Genomic DNA, 23,622 nt, shown 5'->3' with positions numbered 1-23,622 from the left:
GTGGATCACACCCTAGGGTTAGTTGTATGTTGATAGGACTATGTATTGGAGGGCAAGAGTGACAGAAGCTTCAACCTACCATAGAAATTGATGCATACGGGATTGAAGGGGGACCAATATATCTTAATGCTATGGTTGGGTTTTACCTTAATGAACATTAGTAGTTGTGGATGCTTGCTAATAGTTTCAATCATAAGTGCATAGAATTCCAAGTCAGGGATGACATGCTAGCAGTGGCCTCTCCCACATAATATTTGTTATCGGTCTAGTAAAGTAGTCAATTGCTTAGGGGCAATTTCGCAACTCCTACCACCACTTTTCCACACTCGCTATATTTACTTTATTGTTTCTTTATCTAAATAGCCCCTAATTTTTATTTATGTACTCTTTATTATCTTGCAAACCTATCCAACAACACCTACAAAGTACTTCTAGTTTCATACTTGTTCTAGGTAAAGCGAACGTCAAGCGTGCGTAGAGTTGTATCGGTGGTCGATAGAACTTGAGGGAATATTTGTTCTACCTTTAGCTCCTCGTTGGGTTCGACACTCTTACTTATCGAAAACTGTTGTGATCCCCTATACTTGTGGGTTATCATTGGAAGATACTTATGTTGAACAAGTGGATTATAATGCTAGTCAAGATTCTGTGGAGTCCCTGGGATCAAAATTGGGAATTACTACTAAAGATGATAAATATAGGGATAAAGAAAAGGATGGGCCAACTAGAAGGAGTGATAGAAATCTGGATAAGAAAGATGCCAGGATTGAAGATCTTGCCAAAGAAAGAGCTGTTGAGAAAGACAATTATGGTAAGTTACCCATCTTATCTAACAAAAGAATTTCCTTATTTGAAATGGCTAATAATGTGGGGGTTGAGTTGGGGTGTACTATTGAATTGGTCAATGAAAACCTAGACCTGATTGCCAATATGGAATAGGCTAGGAGAGATTTATATCTCCGAAGTATAAAAAACAAAGAAGAGGGAAAAGCAGAAGGGAGCTCTCCAAGTCCTATTCACATTGGTGATGCTGTATTGGAAGATTTGTGTTCTAGAGATGACCATTCTGATGCTGAACTAGAATTGGACTATTATGACAATCTAAAAACGATCTTTTCTAGCAATAAAAAAATGAAGACTGGCACCTCAGCCAATAGTGCTGGGAAGCATGTCATCCTAATAGGAGGGGTGAAGAAAAAGAAGAAAAAAGACAGGTAGCAATGTTTTGGAATGTCAGGGGGATACGGCAGGATATTAAAAGAAACTTCGTTAGAGATACAATTGTAGAAAAACATCTTCATTTTGTGCGATTACAAGAAACTATCAAAAGTGATTATTCAAAGAATGAACTACATAACCTTTCTGGAGGAAAAAGTTTCCTCTGGGAATGGATTGCTCCTATGGGCAAATCTGGTGGTATCCTAGTAGGAGTCAATAATGATTGTTTTGATATTCTGCAAGTGGAAAAAGGGACATATTTTAATAGAATGCTTCTATTTGACAAAAAACTAAATTTAGCTGGAACTTAGTAACAGTATATGGTGATGCTCAAAAAGAAGGAAAAGCAGCTTTTTTAGCTGAGCTATCCAGAATATATCAAGATAACCCCCTACCATGTGTGATTGGAAGGGACTTTAATATAATCAGAAATATCTCTGAAAAAAACAAACTAGGGGAACTGATCACTTTAGTTTTCTGTTTAATGGCATAATAGAGCATGCTTGGCTTAGACGTATACCAATAAATGGGAGAAATTATACTTGGGCCTGTAAAATGGGAGAAATTATACCAGGGGAAAAGTTAGATAGAGTTCTAATTTGCCCTGATTGGGAAGACAAATACCCTTTGGCCATGGTAAATGCTTTGGAGAGGGAGATCTCTGATCACACCCCTCTTCTACTGGACACAGGGGAACATAAGACTGCTCACCCTATTTTCATATTTGAAAATGCCTGGATGATGATGGAAGGATTTAAAGAATTTGTTGAGAAAAACTGGGGGATAAACTGCAATTGATCTAGCCTAGATACTTGGCAGAAAAAATTAAGGAATATTAGACAGAAGATCAAAAGATGGGTCCTAAATGCAAATGCTGCATACAGAAAAGGGAAGAAAGAGTTGATGAGCTTGCTAGATATAATTGATAAAAATGCTGAAGTTAGAGGGCTTTGTGCTCATGATAGGGAGTTGCAAAAAAAATAAGAAAGGAGCTGAAAGATCCACTTAAGCTAGAAGAGATCAAATGGCTACAAAGATATAAAGATAAAGAAATTAAAGATGGTGATTCTAACACTAGATACTATCATGCCAAGGTAAATGGGAGAAGAAAAAAATAGAATTCTAAAATTGGAACAGGATGGGGAGGTGATTGAGGGAGATAAAGAGCTCATGGATTACATTACTGGGTCCTTAAAAAACTGTTTGGGCAAACATAAATCTCTAATATCAATCTCAATATCCAGGGTGTTGGGGGGATTTCTTCCCATGCACAGGAAGAGTTGATCAGACCTTTTTCCTTGGAAGAAATTAAAAATGTGGTTTTCTCCATGGATAAAAATAAAAGTCCAGGGTCAGATGGTTTTACCATTGAATTCTATCAAAACTTTTGGGAGATGGTCAAAAATGACCTGAATAATATATTAGATGGCTTCCACAGTGGAAAAGATGACTTGGACAGGCTCAATTATGGGATTATTACTTGGTCCCTAAGACCAAAGAAGCTAAACAGATTCAAAAATTTAGACCTATATGTTTTTTGAATGTGAGTTTCAAAATCATTACTAAAGTCTTGATGAATAGACTTAGCAAAGTGATTTATCCTATAATTTCTCCTATCCAAACTGCCTTTGTAAAATGCAGATAGATTATGCAAGGGGTAGTTATTTTGCATGAAGCTTTGAACTCTATCCATAATAAAAAAAACAAAATGCTATGATATTCAAGGTTGACTTTGAAAAAGCATATGATAAGATTAAATGGCCTTTTGTTCACAAGATGTTGAAACTTAAAAACTTTCCTGACAAGTGGTGTGATTGGGTGATGCACACCATGAGAGGGGGACACATGGGTGTGAAGGTTAATGACAGTGTGGGGCCTTTTTCAAAACATTCAAAGGGCTCAGACAAGGGGACTCTCTTTCTGCTTTGCTATTTGATTTAGCAGTAGATGTCCTAGCCCTGATAATGGATAAAGCAAGGACTGAGGGATATATAATAGGGTACTCACTGATGTTCATGAAAATGGTGTAAATATGCTACAATATGCTGATGATACTATATTCCTGATACAGGATGATGAAGAATCAGCTAGAAATCTCAAATTCATACTAACTGCTTTTGAGCAGATGTTTGGGCTGACAATAAACTTCCACAAAAGTGGAAGTGATATATATCTATTTGGGGAAGCAAAAAAACAAAAGTGATATCTATCAGGAGATATTCACATGCGCCCTTGGTGAAATGCCTCTGAAATATCTTGGCTTACCTGTTTCTAGTAAAAGAATTAGAAACAACATGTGGAAAAATATGACTGGAAAATTGAAAAAAGGTGTGCTTGCTGACAGGGGAGATTGCTTAATATAGATGGCAGAGTAACATTGGTTCAATCTTGTCTTACCAACATACCCATATATATGATGTCATTTTACCTTCTCCCTGCTGAAGTAAAGAAAAAGGTAGATTTTTATAGGGCTAGGTTGGTGTGGCAAGCTGAAGAAGATAAAAAGAAATACCACTTGGTCAAATGGAAGACTTGTTGTCTCCCAAAACAGCAAGGGGGGCTGGGAGTTACTAATTTGGAACTCTTTAATATTGCTTTACTAGCCAAGTGGATGTGGAAACTATAGGATGATGATGTACTCTGGAAAAATATAATTAGAGCCAAATATATTAAAGAGAAATGTCTGTCTGGAATAAAACATAAAAATGGGGACTCCCAATTCTGGTTCAGTCTTCTCAAAATTAGGAAATTTGTTTATCCTCATATTAAGAAAAAACTTGGTGATGGTAGAAATACCAGCTTTTGGGAGAATTTGTGGGTAGATGACAAACCTTTGAAAGAGGCCTACCCTTCTCTTTACTTCATTAGTAATGATCAAAACATTTCTGTCAAGGGAGCCATTGACAGAAGGATGGGATCTCTTCTCTTTTAGAAGAGCTCTGTTTGGGGATACTGAACAACTATCGAATAGCTTAAAAAGAGATGTGAAGAGATACTGATGTATGGAGGAAAAGATAAACCTATGTGGATGATGTCTGCTAATAGGAAATTTTCTGTGAAGTCCCTTTACCCCCATCTCACTAAAACAGATGTGGGTTTCCCGCAAAAATTCTTGTGGAAAACAAAGGTGCCAGCGAAAATCAAATTTTGCCTATGGCTGTTAAACAAAAAAAAGCATCCTAACCAGAGATAATATGTTAAAGAGAGGGTGGAAAGGGGACAAACAGTGTGTCCTGTGTGGAAAAGAGGAGAGCATTGATCACCTCTTCTTCTCCTGTTCGGTAGCTAGGCTCATCTGGAGTCTGGTTGGTTGTGCTTTTGATTTAAAGCAGATCCCGAGAGATCTGAATGATTGCTTTGGGAACTGGCTTAAGAAATTTAACAAGAATGACAAAAGGCTGGTGTTGACTGGCACTTTTCTGCCTTACTTTGGGCAATTTGAAATTGCAGAAATGATATTATTTTTGGCGGGAACAATATAAATGACCCATATGGGATTATCAAAAGGATGTGTAATTGGATTACTGACTGGGCTGTTTTGCAGAGAAAGGGCTCAGAAGAAAAAATGTTGATGCTGGGAGCAAGACTCGTCGAACAGGTGGCAAGTGAGATATACAGGGCTTCACAAGGGTGGCGTTTTGGCGTGCCGCGGCTACATATGTGATGGTGCGCGTCTCCATGGGAATGGACCTTCTTATCTAGACGTCCGTTTCTAGATGCTTGGCTTCCTTTTGGTAGAATTGTAATAGATGGATCGTTGTGTCTGCTTGGTCTAGCAAGTTGTTGTGTCTGCTTGGTCTAGCAAGTTGTGGCTGCAGGAGGCGGCTGGATATTTGCTTTAGATGTGTTGGATGTTCGGGTCTGTGTTCTGGTTACTTGTACTGGACTTCTGATGGTTTCTTTAATAGAAAATTGCATACAATGGCGGCCCCAGGATTGGGCCATGCCCTGGGCCGCTTTCGAGCATTGCAGCTTTAAAAATTGGCGTCCCTCTCCATCAAGAAAAGAAGACATGACACAAACATATCAATACCAAACAAAAAAAAGAATCATGCTGCTTAACTAAGAGCATCACAGGAGAGAGAGAGAGAGAGAGAGAACAGCGTCAGCATTTTTATCGCACAGCCTCAAACCTTTTACAGAAGCTATGACCCGACGCGATGCTCACGGCGTTCTTAGCCACTCGACAGGCAAACCAACTTATGATCCTCGAGCTTGATGACTAGGACTATAAGCACGAAAGATATATATGGTTTACATCTTGGAGCGGCGTTATTCGGTTCAATATATAGCTCAAATATCAACCTATCACGAGACAAAAATGGCACATGTGGTTCCCCAATGAGAACCATAACAAAGGCCCGGGACAACAAGAATGTCTTCTATATATGTACTTATGTATGTAACATGCTGACAATCTACGCCCTCAGGTCATGAACCGCTTCGCCTGCAAAGAAGACCGAAAGAAATCGTCATTACCAGCAGTGGTATACGAGAGGCGGGTGAAAAACTGGGATGCGGGTCATGTATGCAGCTATGACAAGAGACGAAACGCTCAAACTCTTGACGAAAAACTGGGATGCGGGTCATGTAATCTTACCGTGCATCCTCTTGACGAAACGCTCAAACTCCGGGAGGTTGGGTCCCTCGAAGAGGGTGCTGCAGAGCCTCAGGTAGGTGAACCCGAACAGGTGCCGCCCATCGGGGTCGTTCCGCGGCTTGGCGTTCTCCAGTGTCTTGTTGAAGCCGTCCCTGTCATAGCAAGGCAGAGCGTTCTCGCTGGCCACTTGTATCCCGGCATCCCATGCAGCATTCAGCACCTGAATAACAAACAATAATCCAACAGATCAAAAACTGGTATACTATCATCAAGATAGCTGCTCTCAAGTAATGAACAGAAGAATTCAGTTGGCTACATGATTTACGAAACCGAATGTTCGCACAAAACCCTACCAACTAGTTGCTCAAGTCAGAGAGATTCACTAACCAGAGAGTAAACTAGCACTCTAAAATACCGCTAAGAAAATGTGAAAGTGAATGATAAGCATCTCTGTAAACGTAGAAGGTCCCTTTTTTATCTAAAAAATGTAGAAGGCCCCGTACCTGCCATACCAAGCCCTCTGGATCAGCCAAGGCCTCGGGGTACACCTCATGCTGATCCATGGTGCGCAGTTCAACGCAGGTGAAGTTCAAAGCCGCACCATGCTTTTTCAATACTTGAGCAATTGGAGCGTAGCCGTCGCGGTTACATGGGTTGTAGAACCCAGCAGTCAGCTCAGCAGCATGGCTGGCAGTTTTGTACCACCAGTGTATGCCTGACACCTGTTCATGTCACAGGAGCAAATCTTGATGTCAGATCATTTAGTTTATTTCGCATGCGAAAACAAGTTTATCTCAACACTAGGAAGATCAAAATGCCCCCGATACAGATGTCAAGAGGTACTGATGCTTTATGAAGTAACTAACTGACGATTATGACTGACCTTGACAGCAATAGCTGAGCCTTCAAAGGCCAACCTGGCTAGCATCAGCACGCGGTCCGCATGATCCAGCAGCACCTGGGCGTACCAGTTGAGGAAGAACCGGCCATAATAGCTATCATAATCTCCTCCGTCACAGAAGAATCCAGTGTTGTTTGGTTCAGAATTATAGTGGCCAGCGTTGTCTGGTGACTTTGCCCACATGGCGTGTCCCCGTGCTTCTGCGGCCCTCCTCAGATTTTTCTGCAAGTACCTGTCATAGCACTGGAGCAAAATACATCCTCAACTGATACCCCTCTTATGCTATAAGAAACTTGACGAGATATAGATGATATAGCACGGATTGGCAATGCCAATATACCTTTAAGTAGAAAATGACCCCTGAAAGATAAAGTGTAGAGATGAAGCTTTACCTGAAACTCTCCAATGCCAGGGTATTTCCAGCCATGGTTTGCTGCATAAGATGGATACCGTAACTCTCCACAAGCACCTAGTCCAACCTCAATTTCTGAAATGATCCCATCCTCAAAATACTCGTCAAATTCTACTCGGAAGCTTCTCATGAAGTCAAAGTACACCTGCAATGATTAATGGGGGTGAAATGGAGAAACACATATAACCCTCCGATAAACTGAAAATCTTAAACACAGAAAGCCGACATTTAAGTTTCATGATATACCCACTATAAAACTAGAACACATGGAAAATATACAGCAGGTGCAGCTTCTTTATTCAAGACCCTCTAAAACAGACTACAGCAGTTCCTTCTTTATTACTATGTATTAGGGCCGCACTTGGGATGGGTGTAAAATAACACGGAGGTGTTTTGTTTACAGGTGCAACTTAACAGCTAATGAGCAATTTCCGGCCGTAAACAAAACGACTGACCGTGGCATGTAATTTTTACGGAGGTATTTAAAACGAAAACGGTGATCCAAACAGGGCCTAAGTATGTATAAACAGGGTGTTGGTGATAAATCTCATGTTCCCTGGACCATTTGTATATCAAGTGCACACGAATTCAGGAAGGTGGCATTGCACATTTAGAGAACTAATGAATTCACAAGAAGTAACAGATTCACCTAAAGCATAATTTAGAGGGCATTAGTTGGAAAAGCTTTTGCAGGGTTCAAGTAGTTGGGAAATGGGAGTCAATTCAAAAACAGAGTGCAGCAATTTGGTGGAAATTCGAGATCAAGAGATGAGTAAGCATGCATACAAATATAAAGTTCCCCCCTGGTTTCTCCAATTCCCACTTATCATCCATTGGGATACAGTGAAATGATCGTACCTCGACCGCAGTTCGGCCTTGTAGAACCCTTTCTTTATCGATGCCCCACGAGAGGCACTCCGTATTACGCCTTCCCTCCCTGTCGGTGAAGTAGATGTCCGGGTTGCTCTTTCCGATCTCTATCACCCATTCCGGGAGAGGAATGGACACGTCATCTCCGACATTGCCTCCGCATTCATGGAACGACATGACCACCTAAGTTATATCAATCAGAATAGCAAAATTCAGCAAAGGAAACTCAAATTCATGATATGTGCATCTTTATTGCAAGACACTAATAATTTGATTCGGAAATGGATGGATGTGTGACCTGCAGCTTGAGCTTGAGGTCCCTGATGATGTGGAAGAGGCGCTTGTAGCCGGCCCAGTTGTACTCCTGCGGCCGGTGCGCCTCGACGTTGCCCCACCAGCAGTCGACCATGACGCCGTCGACGCCCGCCGCCTTGAGCACCCGCAGCTGCGCCACCAGCTCGTCCGCCTCCGCCACCTCGCCCTTCACGGTCACCACCCCGAGCTACAAATGACGAAGGCGGGGTCAGCAATTGCGGCCAATGTCATCAAACACAACGCACACATGGAGCTCAACGTGAAAGAAGAGAATGGTATCTGGATTACCGGGAGCATGACGTAGACGGGCACGTAGGGCGTGCCGGCGAAGTCCCGCTCGGGCGGCGGCCGCGGCGGGGCCACGACGGCCGCCGCCGGGCGCGTCGCGAGGCCGGTCTGCTCGCCCCCGTCGCCGCCGTCCATGGCGGCGTCGGCGTCCTCGTCGTCGGGCACCGGCACGGCGAGCAGCGGCGACGCGGGGCCGCCCTCGGGCACGGCGCGCGGCACCGCGAAGGGCGAGGAGGCGGCGGCGGTCCGGAGCGCGGGGGCGCACCCGGCGCGGCGCGAGATCGGGCGCGCGGCGAGAGGCGGGACGGCGATGCCTGGCGCGCAGGAGGAGGAGGAGACCGGGAGCAGCGTCGGCGTGGCGGCGGCGGCGGAGGGGGCGGGGAGGGAGAGGGCCGGTGCGAGCATGGCGGGGCGCGCCGTCTGGAGGAGCAGAGTACGAGCAGGAGGAGGAGCAGTTAGCGTTGGATCTTGGAATGGGAGGGAGGAAGAAGAAGGGGGAGGTGGCGGTGGAGCGCGCCCTCGGGAGCCGGGAGCGGCCGGGGACCGGGAGCAGCAGCCCGTGATCCCGCGCCGTCTTCCTTCCCCCACCTCCCTTTGCGGGCTTGCGGCCATGGACGGCCAGCAAAAATCCGTTCTTTTCTTTTAATCCCGCCAAAATAATACTCTTTTTTCTTTTTGCAGGGACAAAATAATACTCCCTCCTTTCGAGTTTATAGGGCTTATCTCAAAATTTTAGTTTTTCCATTTTACAAGACTCAATTTGGTTGTTTCCCATTACATGTTCAGATTTCAAGGTGCATTAAATCATTGCATGCAAGTATTAAGAGAAAATTGACCAATGCATGTAATTTATGCATGCATGCATTGTAATTAATGCATTGGTAAACATACTTTTCTGAAGAAAACAAAAGCATTAATTGAGTCCTTTTGCAAATCTTTTCTGAAGAAAACAAAAGCATTAATTGAGTCCTTTTGCAAATTATAAAAAATATTCTACCACTCACCATCTATCTTGGTTGGTGAGATTTTTGAATTAAGCCTTATAAACCGGAAAGGAGGGAGTATACTCTCGTATTACCTCCTTCCCAAATCACCTTTTCTAATGATACATCTTTTTTAGGGGCAACTAACTATATTTTTTAATGATAATACATCTCGTCTATATTATAATTATCATAATACAAGTCACGTACACGCTGATCTGAGGAAACTGAAAAAAGGCATAACATTAGCCCATAAACACCGGTCAAAAATAAATTTTACAAAAAAAGTAAGGCCGGAGAATCATCTGAATTATATACCAACGCTCGTCAAATGCATCTGACACCACCACGGTAACCATCAAAAAGAAAAAGGGCGAGTCACCTCCTCGTCCAAACTAAACGAGGCTGAGTTTTGCGGATTTTTAAGGTGGCTCATTAAAACCGAAAATGTTATCATTGAGCAAGTCAGACCGAGGCAACACACCGGACACATCATCGTCATCAAATTCCAGATCCGGCACCCCCATATGACTAAAACGCCGAAGGAGGAAACCATATCTGTCATCTATGAACCCAGCACCTGATCCAACATAGAACGGAGGAAGTACTTATAACAATCTCATGTACTTCCTCCGTTCCTAAATACTCCCTTCGTTCGGAATTACTTGTCTCGGATATGGATGTATCTAGAACTAAAATACATCTAGATACATCCATTTCTGCGACAAGTAATTCCGAACGAAGGGAGTATGATTCTTTTTATAGATTCCACCAAGTGACTACATACGGAGCAAAATGAGTGAATCTACACTGTAAAATATGTCTACATATATTCATAGGTTATATTCCATTTGAAATGTCTAAAAAGACTTATATTTAGGAACGGAGAGAGTATGTAACTTTTCAAAGGCGGAAATAAACCGGAATACACCGTATTGTACGACTAGACAGCCTGTTTATGACGTCATAAATGTGTGAGTGTACAGTGCTCACTCGAGCTCACTGGCTGAGCTGGCATGGCGACTGAGCCAAGCTATAGAAGAGAGGAAAAATGAATGGAATGGGATGGAATGGAGTGGCTCGCCTGGGGGAAGGTGGTGCCGTCGGGGAGGACGACCCAGCCGGCGTGGCGGGCGAGCGCGGCGACCACCTCGTTGACGTCGGCGCGGGAGCGCAGCCCGAAGCCGCCGTGCCGCCGCAGCCCCGCCAGGATCCGCCCCGTCACCGCCCGCCGCCGCCGCTCCCGCGCCTTGGTCCGCTCCTTCTCCTCCCTCCCCCTCCCCCTCCGCCTGCTCTTCTCCGGAGGCCGCTGCTCGTCGCCGGCCACCAAGAAGTCGTCCACCCCTTCCTCCTCGTCGGAGTCCTCCTCCTCCTTCACTGCCCCGCCGCCCATCTCGTCGTCCTCTTCCCCTGGATCCAGCCGCAGCATCGATCGGGCCGACGCGCCGCCGTGCCGTGTGGGGAAGGGGCAGGGCACGCGTGCACGCTAGGGTTGGCGCGTGCGAGGCGTGCGACCGGGTTATGGCTGGCACGGTGGCACGGCGCGGCGACACGTGTGGGCGACGGACGGCCGGGATGGCGCGGAACGGCCCGGCACGTGGGGCGCATGTGGCCGGCCGGCCGTCGCCATGGTCACCACACCCTGCCACCCATGCGACCCTGCTCCTCTTCCCAGTCTCAGTGTCAGAGCACCTTCACGGTGGTCAATCCAATCCAATTCTTCAGTTTCCAGCAGCTCGGCACCTCCTACTGGCTTACTCAGTCAGCCAGAAGTTCGTGCTAGTGATTTGCTGAGCCACAAGCAGTAGACGAAGAAGAACATATCACATAGGCATGGATCAAGCTCCTTTTTCTCTCTCTGCAAACGGGCACGGATCGAGTGGACTGCCGACCGAAACATTCATTCATTCATCAGGTGCCAGCGATCGACTGAGCGGTCCGCGCCATCATCATCAATCACAATGGTCAATTGTTTAGTTTGGAGTTTGTACTATCCAGCTCTTCCTAGCTTACTTTACTACAAGTGGTTTGCTTATCCGCTAGTGGAAGAGACAGATCCAGTGAACCACTGACTCTGATGTGAATTGAGTAGTCTGTCTGCATCATCACCTTGGACAAAGTCATCACCCTTTTTTGACAAAAACATTCACTTCAGTCTGATTATAGCAATACAATGCATGAGCATAAATACTCACTGCATACTCAAAGTAGACAAAGTGAATTGTTCAGTGGAACACTGGGGATGTGTGAACCGAGCAGCCACATCATCACCATATTCATCCGCACAACACACTTTTTTTACAGAGAGTATCATCATCTTCTTAACTAGGAGTACTCATGTATCACACTTTTTCGGTTCGGACTACACCAGCAGCTCCTTCTCCTAGTTTAGTCAGCCAGCAGTACCAGTGATTTGCTGAATCACAAGTAGCCAACGAATAGCATTGACATTACTAATGACATTCACAAACAACAAACAATCTTCACTTTCTATTCTCATTTGCAAACTTCCAAGTGGGTCGCCGAGCGAAACATTGTATGCGAGTGATCGACTCGGAGCGAAACATCAGATTACTTTACTGCTCGTAATCCATATGGTTATAGAGTATTAGATTAGATGGGGGGTTATAAATAAACTTATAATACATGTGCATTGCAAGGGAGCATCAGCATCCATCACAGTGCCCAATTGTTTAGTCTAGTTTGCCCAAATCTGCAGCACCAATCATCCAAACTCTTTCTAGCTTACTTTACTACTAGTTGTTTGCTTATCCACATGGAGTACAATGTTTCGACAGTTATCTAAACAAGCACTGACTTGACTTCTGGATGTGGATTTGACAATTGAGTGTCTGTCTTTCTGCGTCATCGCCTTTCTTTCTTTCACAAACTCATCATACTTGACGAAAACTTTCACTTGTGCCTGATCAACTGAACTGTTGAACTTAAAAACATTGGGTGCATCTGAACTGAGTGGCCGCGCCGTCACCATGTCCAGACACTCGAGATATGTTTTCGCCGAGCTATTACCACCCGCGACAATGGCATTCGATGGTCACTCGGAATCTGATTAAAGCACATCACACACATAATAACATTCACTGGATCCCCAAAATTGTGAATGTTTTGACACTGTTACTGCAAGTAGGAACAGAACAGAATAGCACATGCAAGTGGCATGTGCAATTCAGCCTTTCCCAGTTTCCATTGCAGGTAGGCATGTATCCATCTGAGCTATACACATCACATCAGACCTCAGGAAGTAGTGCAGTTCAGATGTACATATGTCCAAATAGACAACTAACACATGATGTACGTCTGCTATTTCGCTGCAAATAAATCCATCTTCTGAGCATAAAAACTACCGGTGGATACATAGAAGAAACAAAAAGTATAAGAACTCAACCCAGTCTACTGCTGGTGGTTTGCTTGCTGAATGACAGGTACCATCCACAAGCAAGAGAGGTTCAACCAAGCGCTGCCTTGACTGGCTGCGCCTGTTCATCCCTGACAACACCGTTCACTCGGTGGCTCTACGGAATCCTGACTAAACAATACAGTACATCACATAGGCATAATATAATTCTCAAAGTTGTAAGCAATACAAGTACCTTTCCTTTTCATCATAATATAATTCTCAAAGTAGCAGCAACAAAACACGAATGTCCATCTGAGCTACACACATCACATCAGGAAGGAGTGCAGTTTAGATGCCTCCCTGATGTATCATCATCATCCTTGACACAAACACTCGGTGGATCCTACAGGATTCTGATCCACAGTGCATCATCATCACATCAGGAAGCACAGCAGTTCAGATGCCTTACACTAACTGACCTACAGTGGCCCTATGCAATTCTGGTTAAAGTGCATCACACAAAATTACAGATACAAATACTTGTGGGTTCCTCGAAAATACAAAGAAATTGGAGACCTTTTCGTCCCATGAATTAGGGGAAAACAATTCCTGTTTCAAGTAGGAAAATATATACTAGTATAGCAGGCGGCAGTAACAGGTGTAATTCACTCGTGATTCAGGATTCTAGCTAAGAATACACCACAGACATGATTAACATTTCAGTGGATCCCCAAAATTGTAAACAACAATGGGAGATCTTGATAATATACCCTTGCAAGTAAGAACATAATTCTGATCAACAGCACATCATCACACAGGAATAATACTCATTGGACCCACAAAATCTATCCCAGGCAATTGGAACACTTCTTTCCGTCAGATAAAAGCGAAAAAAATTGCTGCTCCAAGCAGGAAACAGAGCAGGCAACAACCAGTTAACATATGTAATTCTTCCAAAGAGTACAAGGACCTTCTCATTTTACCAAAGAGGAAACAATACATTGCGTTTTCTTTTGCAAACAGACCCACCATCCGTGAGACTAACGTTCAGTGTGTCTTATAGAATTCCGATCAACAGAACATCATCACGCAGGAATAGATATTCGTTGGATCCTCAAAATCAAAAGCAATGCAAGACTCTTTGGTTTCGTATAAAAGACCTAAAGCGAACGAGATTACTGCTCAAAAGTAGGAACAAGTAGCATATGTAGTTCTGTTATTCACTGCAAATAAACATATGTTCCTTCTTCTGAGCTATTACACCATCCACACCAGGAAGGTAATGCAGTTCAGATGCACCGACGTATATATAGTACCCATTTTTTTTCCAAGTATATATACAGTTTGTGTGAGTTCTAAAGATACATTCCATGTACATAACACAACCTAACACGGATTAGAAGGATAGATAATAAAGCCCTTCCTTCCTTCCTGATCGCTATCATGAATTATCGATCATACACACGTGCAGCAGGAGAAGGGCCAACCCAAATCAAATGTACATACATACCGGCGGCTCCTGAGTCTCCTCCTACAAGAATATATCGTCGACACCCACGGCGGTCGACGGTGGCGCCTCGTCCTCCTCCTCCTCCATCTCCGGCTCAGGCTCCATGCCAAACTCAGGGGAGTCGATGTCGGCGAGGTTCTTGAGGTCAACAATGGAGAGCTCATCGAGCCGCTTCACAACAAGGTCGGCGGCTCCGAGCTCGTAGACGGGGTGCTTGCTTGCGACGGCCACGCACTTCATGCGGGCGTCGTGCGCGGCCTCCACGGCAGAGTTGGAGTTGCCGAACACGACGCAGCGCTCGGGGATGAAGCCCAGCAGCTGCGCGGCGTAGAGGAACAGCTCCGGGTCGGGCTTGCCCCGGTACACGTCCTCCGCCGCCACCACGGCGTCGAAGAACCCACGTGCGCCGACAGCCTCGATGGCCGCCTCCACGGCCTTGCGGGGCCTCGTGGAGGCGACGGCGAGGGGGATCTTGTAGTTGACCAGTGTGCTCATGAACTCCCTCGACCCGTCCCGCATCTGGCTGGCGGCACCGCGGAGCCCGCCATGGATCTCCTCCTTGCGGGCCGCCAGGCGCCGCAGCTCAGAGGGGTCCCGGGACCAGCAGAGCACCTCGGAGACGGCGTGCTCTGCCTTCATCCCCTCGACCCGCCGGAGGACGAACGCGGGCGGCGGCGACTTGCTCTCCTCCTCGGCAAGGGTCAGCCACGCCTGCCGCTCCAACCGCGTGTCGTCCTCCACCACCACGCCCTCCCACTCGAAGATGACGCCGACCCAGCCACAGCCCATCCGCTCGAGACGCAGCAGCGGGTTGTGCAGGCTGGGGTCGTCCGCCCTGTTCCGCGGTGGCCAGGACGGCGTCGCCGCTGGGGGGGCGTCGTCGTCGGTCCCTAATCCGTTGTCGCCGTCCCCGGGGATCCCCCGGAACTCCTTCCGCGGGACGGCCTCCTTGGTGAACCCGACGGCTGCCAGCGCCCTGACGGGCCAGTCCGCGAGCCGCTGCCGCTCCGGCCTGGGCACCCGGGCCACGAGACGGCGGCCCGCGAAGGGCGTGCGGAGGGGGCGGCAGCTGACGACGTGGAGCAGCGTCCGGCGGGGCCGGTGGTGGTCGAAGGGGTGGCGCGCGATGAAGGAGGTGCTGGCGCTGACCGTGTCCACCATCATCATGGCTGCCGCTGGATCCGCCCGGCCCGCGCGCCTACCAGCCGATCAATCAAGAAGAAGAAGTAGAAAAAGGAGCAACGAGATCCCTGAGCTTCTCCGCCCGAAATTCCTCTGCTTTATTGCTGATCCCGCGCTGCAAGAAGAAGAAGGAGAGGGAGACCGGTCAGGAGTCAGAACCCCAATCCGCGGGAGGAAGAAGACAGGAAACCATGGCAGGAAGCGAACAAAAGAGAGCAACGGCGGAACCAACCGCGGCAACGGAACAGAAGACCTAATCCTGCTCCTGATCAACGAGAAGGAGGCAGGCAATCACCAGATAAACAAAGAAAGAAAGAAAGAAACCAAAGCAAAGAGGATGGATTCGATTTGGGGATTCTTGGACCAATCAATCTATGTATAGGTAGACAGCCGCCCCTCCCCCGGATTCGATTCGGTCGGGGTTGGGTCCGGTCCTCTCCGAGAGGAGGGGAGGGGATAAGGGGGAAGAAGAGGCGGCGCGCACCGTACCGTACCGTGGCGTGGCGTGGCGTCCCGGCGAGGGAGGCGGCGAGGATTGGAGCGGAGGGGAGAGGATTAGCTTGTGGTTCGTAGGTTCCTTCCTCCTTCTTCCTCTCTTTTCCTCCACGCGATTGATTGATGGAAAAGAGGGGATTTTTCTATTGGCCCTCTCCGTTTCTATGTCTGCCGTCCCGTCCCGTCCGGATGGTGGTGGTGGTGGTGGTGGAGAAGGAAGGCGAGACGAGTCCCCGCCCGATGCGCGCCACGTCGCCCAAACGAGAGGCGGAGGTGGCGCCTCCCGCGGCCCAGGAATTACCTGGCGGCTTCCTACCATCTTTTTCCTTCTTTATTATTATTTATATCATTATTACAATTATAATTAAATCTAAAAATGCTACGAGTGGCTATAATCCATCTCGTCCAGACCACCTACGCAATCAATATATAATGTAACTCAAGGAAACTCCGTTGCTCCACCGGAAAAAAACCGCGTCTGCAACCCATGCGTCAACAACAAAACCTTTGGGCGCTGCTGACCCGCGTAAAACCACCTGGGAGAGACCTCACGCGGGTCGTTATAAAAATTGTTGGGAAACATAGTAATTTCAAAAAAATTCCTACGCACACGCAAGATCATGGTGATGCATAGCAACGAGAGGGGAGAGTATTGTCTACGTACCCTAGTGTTGTAGTCGTACGTCTTCCCGATCCGACCGATCCAAGCACCGTTACTCCGGCACCTCCGAGTTCTTAGCACACGTACAGCTCGATGACGTTCCCCGGGCTTCAATCCAGCAAAGCTTCGGGAAAGAGTTCCGTCAACACAACGGCGTGGTGACGATGATGATGTTCTACCGACGCAGGGCTTCGCCTAAGCACTACAACGATATGATCGAGGTGGAATATGGTGGCAGGGGGCACCGCACACGGCTAAGGAACGATCACATGGATCAACTTGTGTGTCTAGAGGTGCCCCCTGCCCCTGTATATAAAGGATCCAAGGGGAGGGGTGCAGCCGGCCCTAGGAGGCGCGCAGGAGGAGTCCTACTCCTACCGGGAGTAGGACTCCCCCCAATCCTTGTCCAACTAGGAGAGGTGGAGGGAGAATAGGAAAGGGGGGGCGCTGCCCCTCCCTCCTTGTCCAATTCGGACTAGGGGGAGAGGGGGCGCGCGGCCTGCCCTAGCAGCCCCTTCCTCTTCTCCACATTAGGCCCATGAGGCCCATTAACCCTTCGGGGGTTCCGGTAACCCCCCGGTGCTCCGGTTTTATCCGATATTCCTCCGGAACCCTTCCGATGTCCGAATATAGTCATCCAATATATCAATCTTTATGTCTCGACCATTTCGAGACTCCTCGTCATGTCCGTGATCACATCCGGGACTCCGAACTAACTTCGGTACATCAAAATGCATAAACTCATAATAACTGTCATCGTAACGTTAAGCGTGCGGACCCTACGGTTCGAGAACAATGTAGACATGACTGAGACACATCTCCGGTCAACAATCAATAGCGGGACCTGGATGCCCATATTGGCTCCTACATATTCTACGAAGATCTTTATCGGTCAGACCGCATAACAACATACTTTGTTCCCTTTGTCATCGGTATGTTACTTGCCCGAGATTCGATCGTCGGTATCCAATACCTAGTTCAATCTCGTTACCGGCAATTCTCTTTACTCGTTCCGTAATACATCATCTCGCAACTAACTCATTAGTTGCAATGCTTGCAAGGCTTATGTGATGTGCATTACCGAGAGGGCCCAGAGATACCTCTCCGACAATCGGAGTGACAAATCCTATTCTTGAAATACGCCAACCCAACATCTACCATTGGAGACACCTGTAGAGCTCCTTTATAATCACCCAGTTACGTTGTGACGTTTGGTAGCACACAAAGTGTTCCTCCGGCAAACGGGAGTTGCATAATCTCATAGTCATAGGAACATGTATAAGTCATGAAGAAAGCAATAGCAACATACTAAACGATCGGGTGCTAAGCTAATGGAATGGGTCATGTCAATCAGATCATTCAACTAATGATGTGACCTCGTTAATCAAATAACAACACTTTGTTCATGGTTAGGAAACATAACCATCTTTGATTAACGAGCTAGTCAAGTAGAGGCATACTAGTGACACTAAGTTTGTCTATGTATTCACACATGTATTATGTTTCCGGTTAATACAATTCTAGCATGAATAATAAACATTTATCATGATATAAGGAAATAAATAATAACTTTATTATTGCCTCTAGGGCATATTTCCTTCAGTCTTCCACTTGCACTAGAGTCAATAATCTAGATTACACAGTAATGATTCTAACACCCATGGAGCCTTGGTGCTGATCATGTTTTGCTCGTGGAAGAGGCTTAGTCAACGGGTCTGCAACATTCAGATCCGTATGTATCTTGCAAATCTCTATGTCTCCCACCTGGACTAGATCCCGGATGGAATTGAAGCGTCTCTTGATGTGCTTGGTTCTCTTGTGAAATCTGGATTCCTTTGCCAAGGCAATTGCACCAGTATTGTCACAAAAGATTTTCATTGGACCCGATGCACTAGGTATAACGCCTAGATCGGATATGAACTCCTTCATCCAGACTCCTTCGTTCGCTGCTTCCGAAGCAGCTATGTACTCCGCTTCACATGTAGATCCCGCTACGACGCTTTGTTTAGAACTGCACCAACTGACAGCTCCACTGTTTAATGTAAACACGTATCCAGTTTGCGATTTAGAATCATCTGGATCAGTGTCGAAACTTGCATCAACGTAACCTTTTACGGTGAGCTCTTTGTCACCTCCATATACGAGAAACATATCCTTAGTCCTTTTCAGGTATTTCAGGATGTTCTTGACCACTGTCCAGTGATCCACTCCTGGATTACTTTGGTACCTCCCTGCTAAGCTTATAGCAAGGCACACATCAGGTCTGGTACACAGCATTGCATACATGATAGAGCCTATGGCTGAAGCATAGGGAACATCTTTCATTTTCTCTCTATCTTCTGCAGTGGTCGGGCATTGAGTCTGACTCAACTTCACACCTTGTAACACAGGAAAGAACCCTTTCTTCGCCTGATCCATTTTGAACTTTTTCAAAATCTTGTCAAGATATGTGCTTTGTGAAAGTCCAATTAAGCGTCTTGATCTATCTCTATAGATCTTTATGCCTAATATGTAAGTAGCTTCACCGAGGTCTTTCATTGAAAAACTCTTATTCAAGTATCCCTTTATGCTATCCAGAAATTCTATATCATTTCCGATCAGTAATATGTCATCCACATATAATATCAAAAATGCCACAGAGCTCCCACTCACTTTCTTGTAAATACAGGCTTCTCCGAAAGTCTGTATAAAACCAAATGCTTTGATCACACTATCAAAACGTTTATTCCAACTCCGAGAGGCTTGCACCAGTCCATAAATGGATCGCTGGAGCTTGCACACTTTGTTAGCTCCCTTTGGATCGATAAAACCTTCTGGTTGCATCATATACAACTCTTCTTCCAGAAATCCATTCAGGAATGCAGTTTTGACATCCATCTGCCAAATTTCATAATCATAAAACGCGGCAATTGCTAACATGATTCGGACAGACTTAAGCATCGCTACGGGTGAGAAGGTCTCATCGTAGTCAACCCCTTGAACTTGTCGAAAACCTTTTGCGACAAGTCGAGCTTTGAAGACAGTAACATTACCGTCAGCATCAATCTTCTTCTTGAAGATCCATTTATTCTCAATTGCTTGTCGATCATCGGGCAAGTCAACCAAAGTCCATACTTTGTTCTCATACATGGATCCCATCTCAGATTTCATGGCTTCAAGCCATTTTGCGGAATCTGGGCTCACCATCGCTTCTTCATAGTTCGTAGGTTCATCATGATCTAGTAGCATGACTTCCAGAACTGGATTACCGTACCACTCTGGCGCGGATCTCACTCTGGTTGATCTACGAGGTTCAGTAGTATCTTGTTCTGAAGTTTCATGATCATTATCATTAACTTCCTCACTTATTGGTGTAGGTGTCGCAGAAACAGTTTTCTGTGATGTACTACTTTCCAATAAAGGAGTAGGTACAGTTACCTCGTCAAGTTCTACTTTCCTCCCACTCACTTCTTTCGAGAGAAACTCCTTCTTCAGAAAGTTTCCGAATTTAGCAACAAAAGTCTTGCCTTCGGATCTGTGATAGAAGGTGTATCCAATAGTTTCCTTTGGATATCCTATGAAGACACATTTCTCCGATTTGGGTTCGAGCTTATCAGGTTGAAGCTTTTTCACATAAGCATCGCAGCCCCAAACTTTCAGAAACGACAACTTTGGTTTCTTGCCAAACCACAGTTCATAAGGCGTCGTCTCAACGGATTTTGATGGTGCCCTATTTAACGTGAATGCGGCCGTCTCTAGAGCGTATCCCCAAAACGATAGCGGTAAATCAGTAAGAGACATCATAGATCACGCCATATCTAGTAAAGTACGATTACGACGTTCGGACACACCATTACGCTGTGGTGTTCCGGGTGGCGTGAGTTGCGAAACTATTCCACAATTTTTCAAATGTACACCAAACTCGTAACTCAAATATTCTCCTCCACGATCAGATCGTAGAAACTTTATTTTCTTGTTACGATGATTTTCAACTTCACTCTGAAATTCTTTGAACTTTTCAAATGTTTCAGACTTATGTTTCATTAAGTAGATATACCCATATCTGCTTAAGTCATCTGTGAAGGTGAGAAAATAACGATATCTGCCACGAGCCTCAACATTCATCGGACCACATACATCTGTATGTATGATTTCCAATAAATCTGTTGCTCTCTCCATAGTACCGGAGAACGGTGTTTTAGTCATCTTGCCCATGAGGCACGGTTTGCAAGTACCAAGTGATTCATAATCAAGTGGTTCCAAAAGTCCATCAGTATGGAGTTTCTTCATGCGCTTTACACCGATATGACCTAAACGGCAGTGCCACAAATAAGTTGCACTATCATTATCAACTCTGCATCTTTTGGCTTCAACATTATGAATATGTGTATCACTACTATCGAGATTCAATAAGAATAGACCACTCTTCAAGGGTGCATGACCATAAAAGATATTACTCATATAAATAGAACAACCATTATTCTCCGATTTAAATGAATAATCGTTTCGCATTAAACAAGATCCAGATATAATGTTCATGCTCAACGCTGGCACCAAATAACAATTATTTAGGTCTAATACTAATCCCGAAGGTAGATGTAGAGGTAGCGTGCCGACCGCGATCACATCGACTTTGGAACCATTTCCCACGCGCATCGTCACCTCGTCCTTGGCCAATCTTCGCTTAATTCGTAGTCCCTGTTTCGAGTTGCAAATATTAGCAACAAAACCAGTATCAAATACCCAGGTGCTACTGCGAGCATTAGTAAGGTACACATCAATAACATGTATATCACATATACCTTTGTTCACCTTGCCATCCTTCTTATCCGCCAAATACTTGGGGCAGTTCCGCTTCCAGTGACCAGTCTGCTTGCAGTAGAAGCACTCAGTTTCAGGCTTAGGTCCAGACTTGGGTTTCTTCTCTTGAGCAGCAACTTGCTTGCCGTTCTTTTTGAAGTTCCCCTTCTTCTTCCCTTTGCCCTTTTTCTTGAAACTAGTGGTCTTGTTGACCATCAACACTTGATGCTCCTTTTTGATTTCTACCTCCGCAGCTTTCAGCATTGCGAAGAGCTCGGAAATAGTCTTGTTCATCCCTTGCATATTATAGTTCATCACGAAGCTCTTGTAGCTTGGTGGCAGTGATTGGAGAATTCTGTCAATGACGCAATCATCTGGAAGATTAACTCCCATCTGAATCAAGTGATTATTATACCCAGACATTTTGAGTATATGCTTCACTGACAGAACTATTCTCCTCCATCTTGCAGCTGTAGAACTTATTGGAGACTTCATATCTCTCAATCCGGGCATTTGCTTGAAATATTAACTTCAACTCCTGGAACATCTCATATGCTCCATGACATTCAAAACGTCGTTGAAGTCACGATTCTAAGTCGTAAAGCATGGCACACTGAACTATCGAGTAGTCATCAGCTTTGCTCTGCCAGACGTTCATAACATCTGGTGTTGCTCCAGCAGCAGGCCTGGCACCCAGCGGTGCTTCCAGGATGTAATTCTTCTGAGCAGCAATGAGGATAATCCTCAAGTTACGGACCCAGTCCGTGTAATTGCTACCATCATCTTTCAACTTTGCTTTCTCAAGGAACGCATTAAAATTCAACGGAACAACAGCACGAGCCATCTATCTACAACCAAACATAAACAAGCAAGATACTATCAGGTACTAAGTTCATGATAAATTTAAGTTCAATTAATCAAATTACTTAAGAACTCCCACTTAGATAGACATCCCTCTAATCCTCTAAGTGATCACGTGATCCAAATCAACTAAACCATGTCCGATCATCACGTGAGATGGAGTAGTTTCATTGGTGAACATCACTATGTTGATCATATCTACTATATGATTCACGCTCGACCTTTCGGTCTCCGTGTTCAGAGGCCATATCTGTATATGCTTGGCTCGTCAAGTATAACCTGAGTATTCCGCGTGTGCAACTGTTTTGCACCCGTTGTATTTGAACGTAGAGCCTATCACACCCGATCATCACGTGGTGTCTCAGCACGAAGAACTTTCGCAACGGTGCATACTCAGGGAGAACACTTCTTGATAATTTAGTGAGAGATCATCTTATAATGCTACCGTCAATCAAAGCAAGATAAGATGCATAAAAGATAAACATCACATGCAATCAATATAAGTGATATGATATGGCCATCATCATCTTGTGCCTGTGATCTCCATCTCCGAAGCACCGTCATGATCACCATCGTCACCGGCGCGACACCTTGATCTTCATCGTAGCATCGTTGTCGTCTCGCCAATCTTATGCTTCCACGACTATCGCTACCGCTTAGTGATAAAGTAAAGCATTACATCGCGATTGCATTGCATACAATAAAGCGACAACCATATGACTCCTGCCAGTTGCCGATAACTCAGTTACAAAACATGATCATCTCATACAATAAAATTTAGCATCATGTCTTGGCCATATCACATCATAACATACCCTGCAAAAACAAGTTAGACGTCCTCTACTTTGTTGTTGCAAGTTTTACGTGGCTGCTACGGGCTTAAGCAAGAACCAATCTCACCTACGCATCAAAACCACAATGATAGTTTGTCAATTTGACTCCGTTTTAACCTTCGCAAGGACCGGGCGTAGCCACAGTCGGTTCAACTAAAGTTGGAGAAACAGTCACCCGCAAGTCACCTTTGTGCAAAGCACGTCGGGGAAACCGGTCTCGCGTAAGCGTACGCGTAATGTCGGTCCGGGCCGCTTCATCCAACAATACCGCCGAACCAAAGTATGACATGCTGGTAGGCAATATGACTTATATCGCCCACAACTCACTTGTGTTCTACTCGTGCATATAACATCAA

General features: G+C 45.5%; 2 protein-coding genes and 1 pseudogene across 6 annotated transcripts; 1 reads left to right on the top strand and 2 right to left on the bottom strand.

Moving 5' to 3' along the window:
* Positions 1-5,307: 5,307 nt before the first annotated feature.
* On the bottom strand, positions 5,308-9,231 carry LOC119287193 (beta-amylase 2, chloroplastic-like). Of its 2 annotated transcripts, XM_037566716.1 has the most exons (8): positions 8,605-9,231; positions 8,300-8,503; positions 7,990-8,184; positions 7,112-7,276; positions 6,702-6,962; positions 6,322-6,540; positions 5,819-6,038; positions 5,308-5,665 (listed from the first exon to the last, which is right to left on the bottom strand). In XM_037566716.1, exons 1-8 carry the CDS (start codon positions 9,214-9,216, stop codon positions 5,637-5,639), a joined length of 1,905 nt encoding a protein of 634 aa, XP_037422613.1. In that variant the 5' UTR covers positions 9,217-9,231; the 3' UTR covers positions 5,308-5,636. The 2 variants fall into 2 exon arrangements, with proteins under 2 accessions (XP_037422613.1, XP_037422614.1); XM_037566717.1 differs by lacking the exon at positions 5,308-5,665 and having other exon boundaries at positions 5,805-6,038.
* A 1,152-nt stretch (positions 9,232-10,383) lies between these two features.
* LOC119283750 lies at positions 10,384-11,381 on the top strand (annotated as a pseudogene).
* Positions 11,382-14,142: 2,761 nt separating this feature from the next.
* Positions 14,143-16,304, bottom strand: LOC119287194 (5-amino-6-(5-phospho-D-ribitylamino)uracil phosphatase, chloroplastic-like). 4 transcript variants are annotated; one of them, XM_037566720.1, is made up of 2 exons: positions 16,122-16,304; positions 14,143-15,752 (listed from the first exon to the last, which is right to left on the bottom strand). In XM_037566720.1, exon 2 carries the CDS (start codon positions 15,620-15,622, stop codon positions 14,477-14,479), a length of 1,146 nt encoding a protein of 381 aa, XP_037422617.1. In that variant the 5' UTR covers positions 15,623-15,752; positions 16,122-16,304; the 3' UTR covers positions 14,143-14,476. The 4 variants fall into 4 exon arrangements, with proteins under 4 accessions (XP_037422617.1, XP_037422616.1, XP_037422615.1 ...); XM_037566719.1 differs by having other exon boundaries at positions 16,127-16,304; XM_037566718.1 differs by having other exon boundaries at positions 16,132-16,304.
* Positions 16,305-23,622: the final 7,318 nt, after the last annotated feature.

The sequence above is a fragment of the Triticum dicoccoides genome, chromosome 4A (genome assembly GCF_002162155.2).
Source record: "Triticum dicoccoides isolate Atlit2015 ecotype Zavitan chromosome 4A, WEW_v2.0, whole genome shotgun sequence".
Classification (NCBI taxonomy): Eukaryota; Viridiplantae; Streptophyta; class Magnoliopsida; order Poales; family Poaceae; genus Triticum; species Triticum dicoccoides.
This window is presented reverse-complemented; position numbering and strand designations above follow the sequence as displayed.

Bases quoted from the DNA above. Each gene is read 5' to 3' on its own strand.
- LOC119287193 (XM_037566716.1), bottom strand. From the start codon at position 9,216: ATGGCCGCAAGCCCGCAAAGGGAGGTGGGGGAAGGAAGACGGCGCGGG. The intron at 8,185-8,299 runs GTCACACATCCA...GATATAACTTAG, and splicing joins ACCTCAAGCTCAAGCTGCAG to GTGGTCATGTCGTTCCATGA. The intron at 6,963-7,111 runs GTAAAGCTTCAT...ATTTTGCTCCAG, and splicing joins CTGGCATTGGAGAGTTTCAG to TGCTATGACAGGTACTTGCA.
- LOC119287194 (XM_037566720.1), bottom strand. From the start codon at position 15,622: ATGATGATGGTGGACACGGTCAGCGCCAGCACCTCCTTCATCGCGCGC.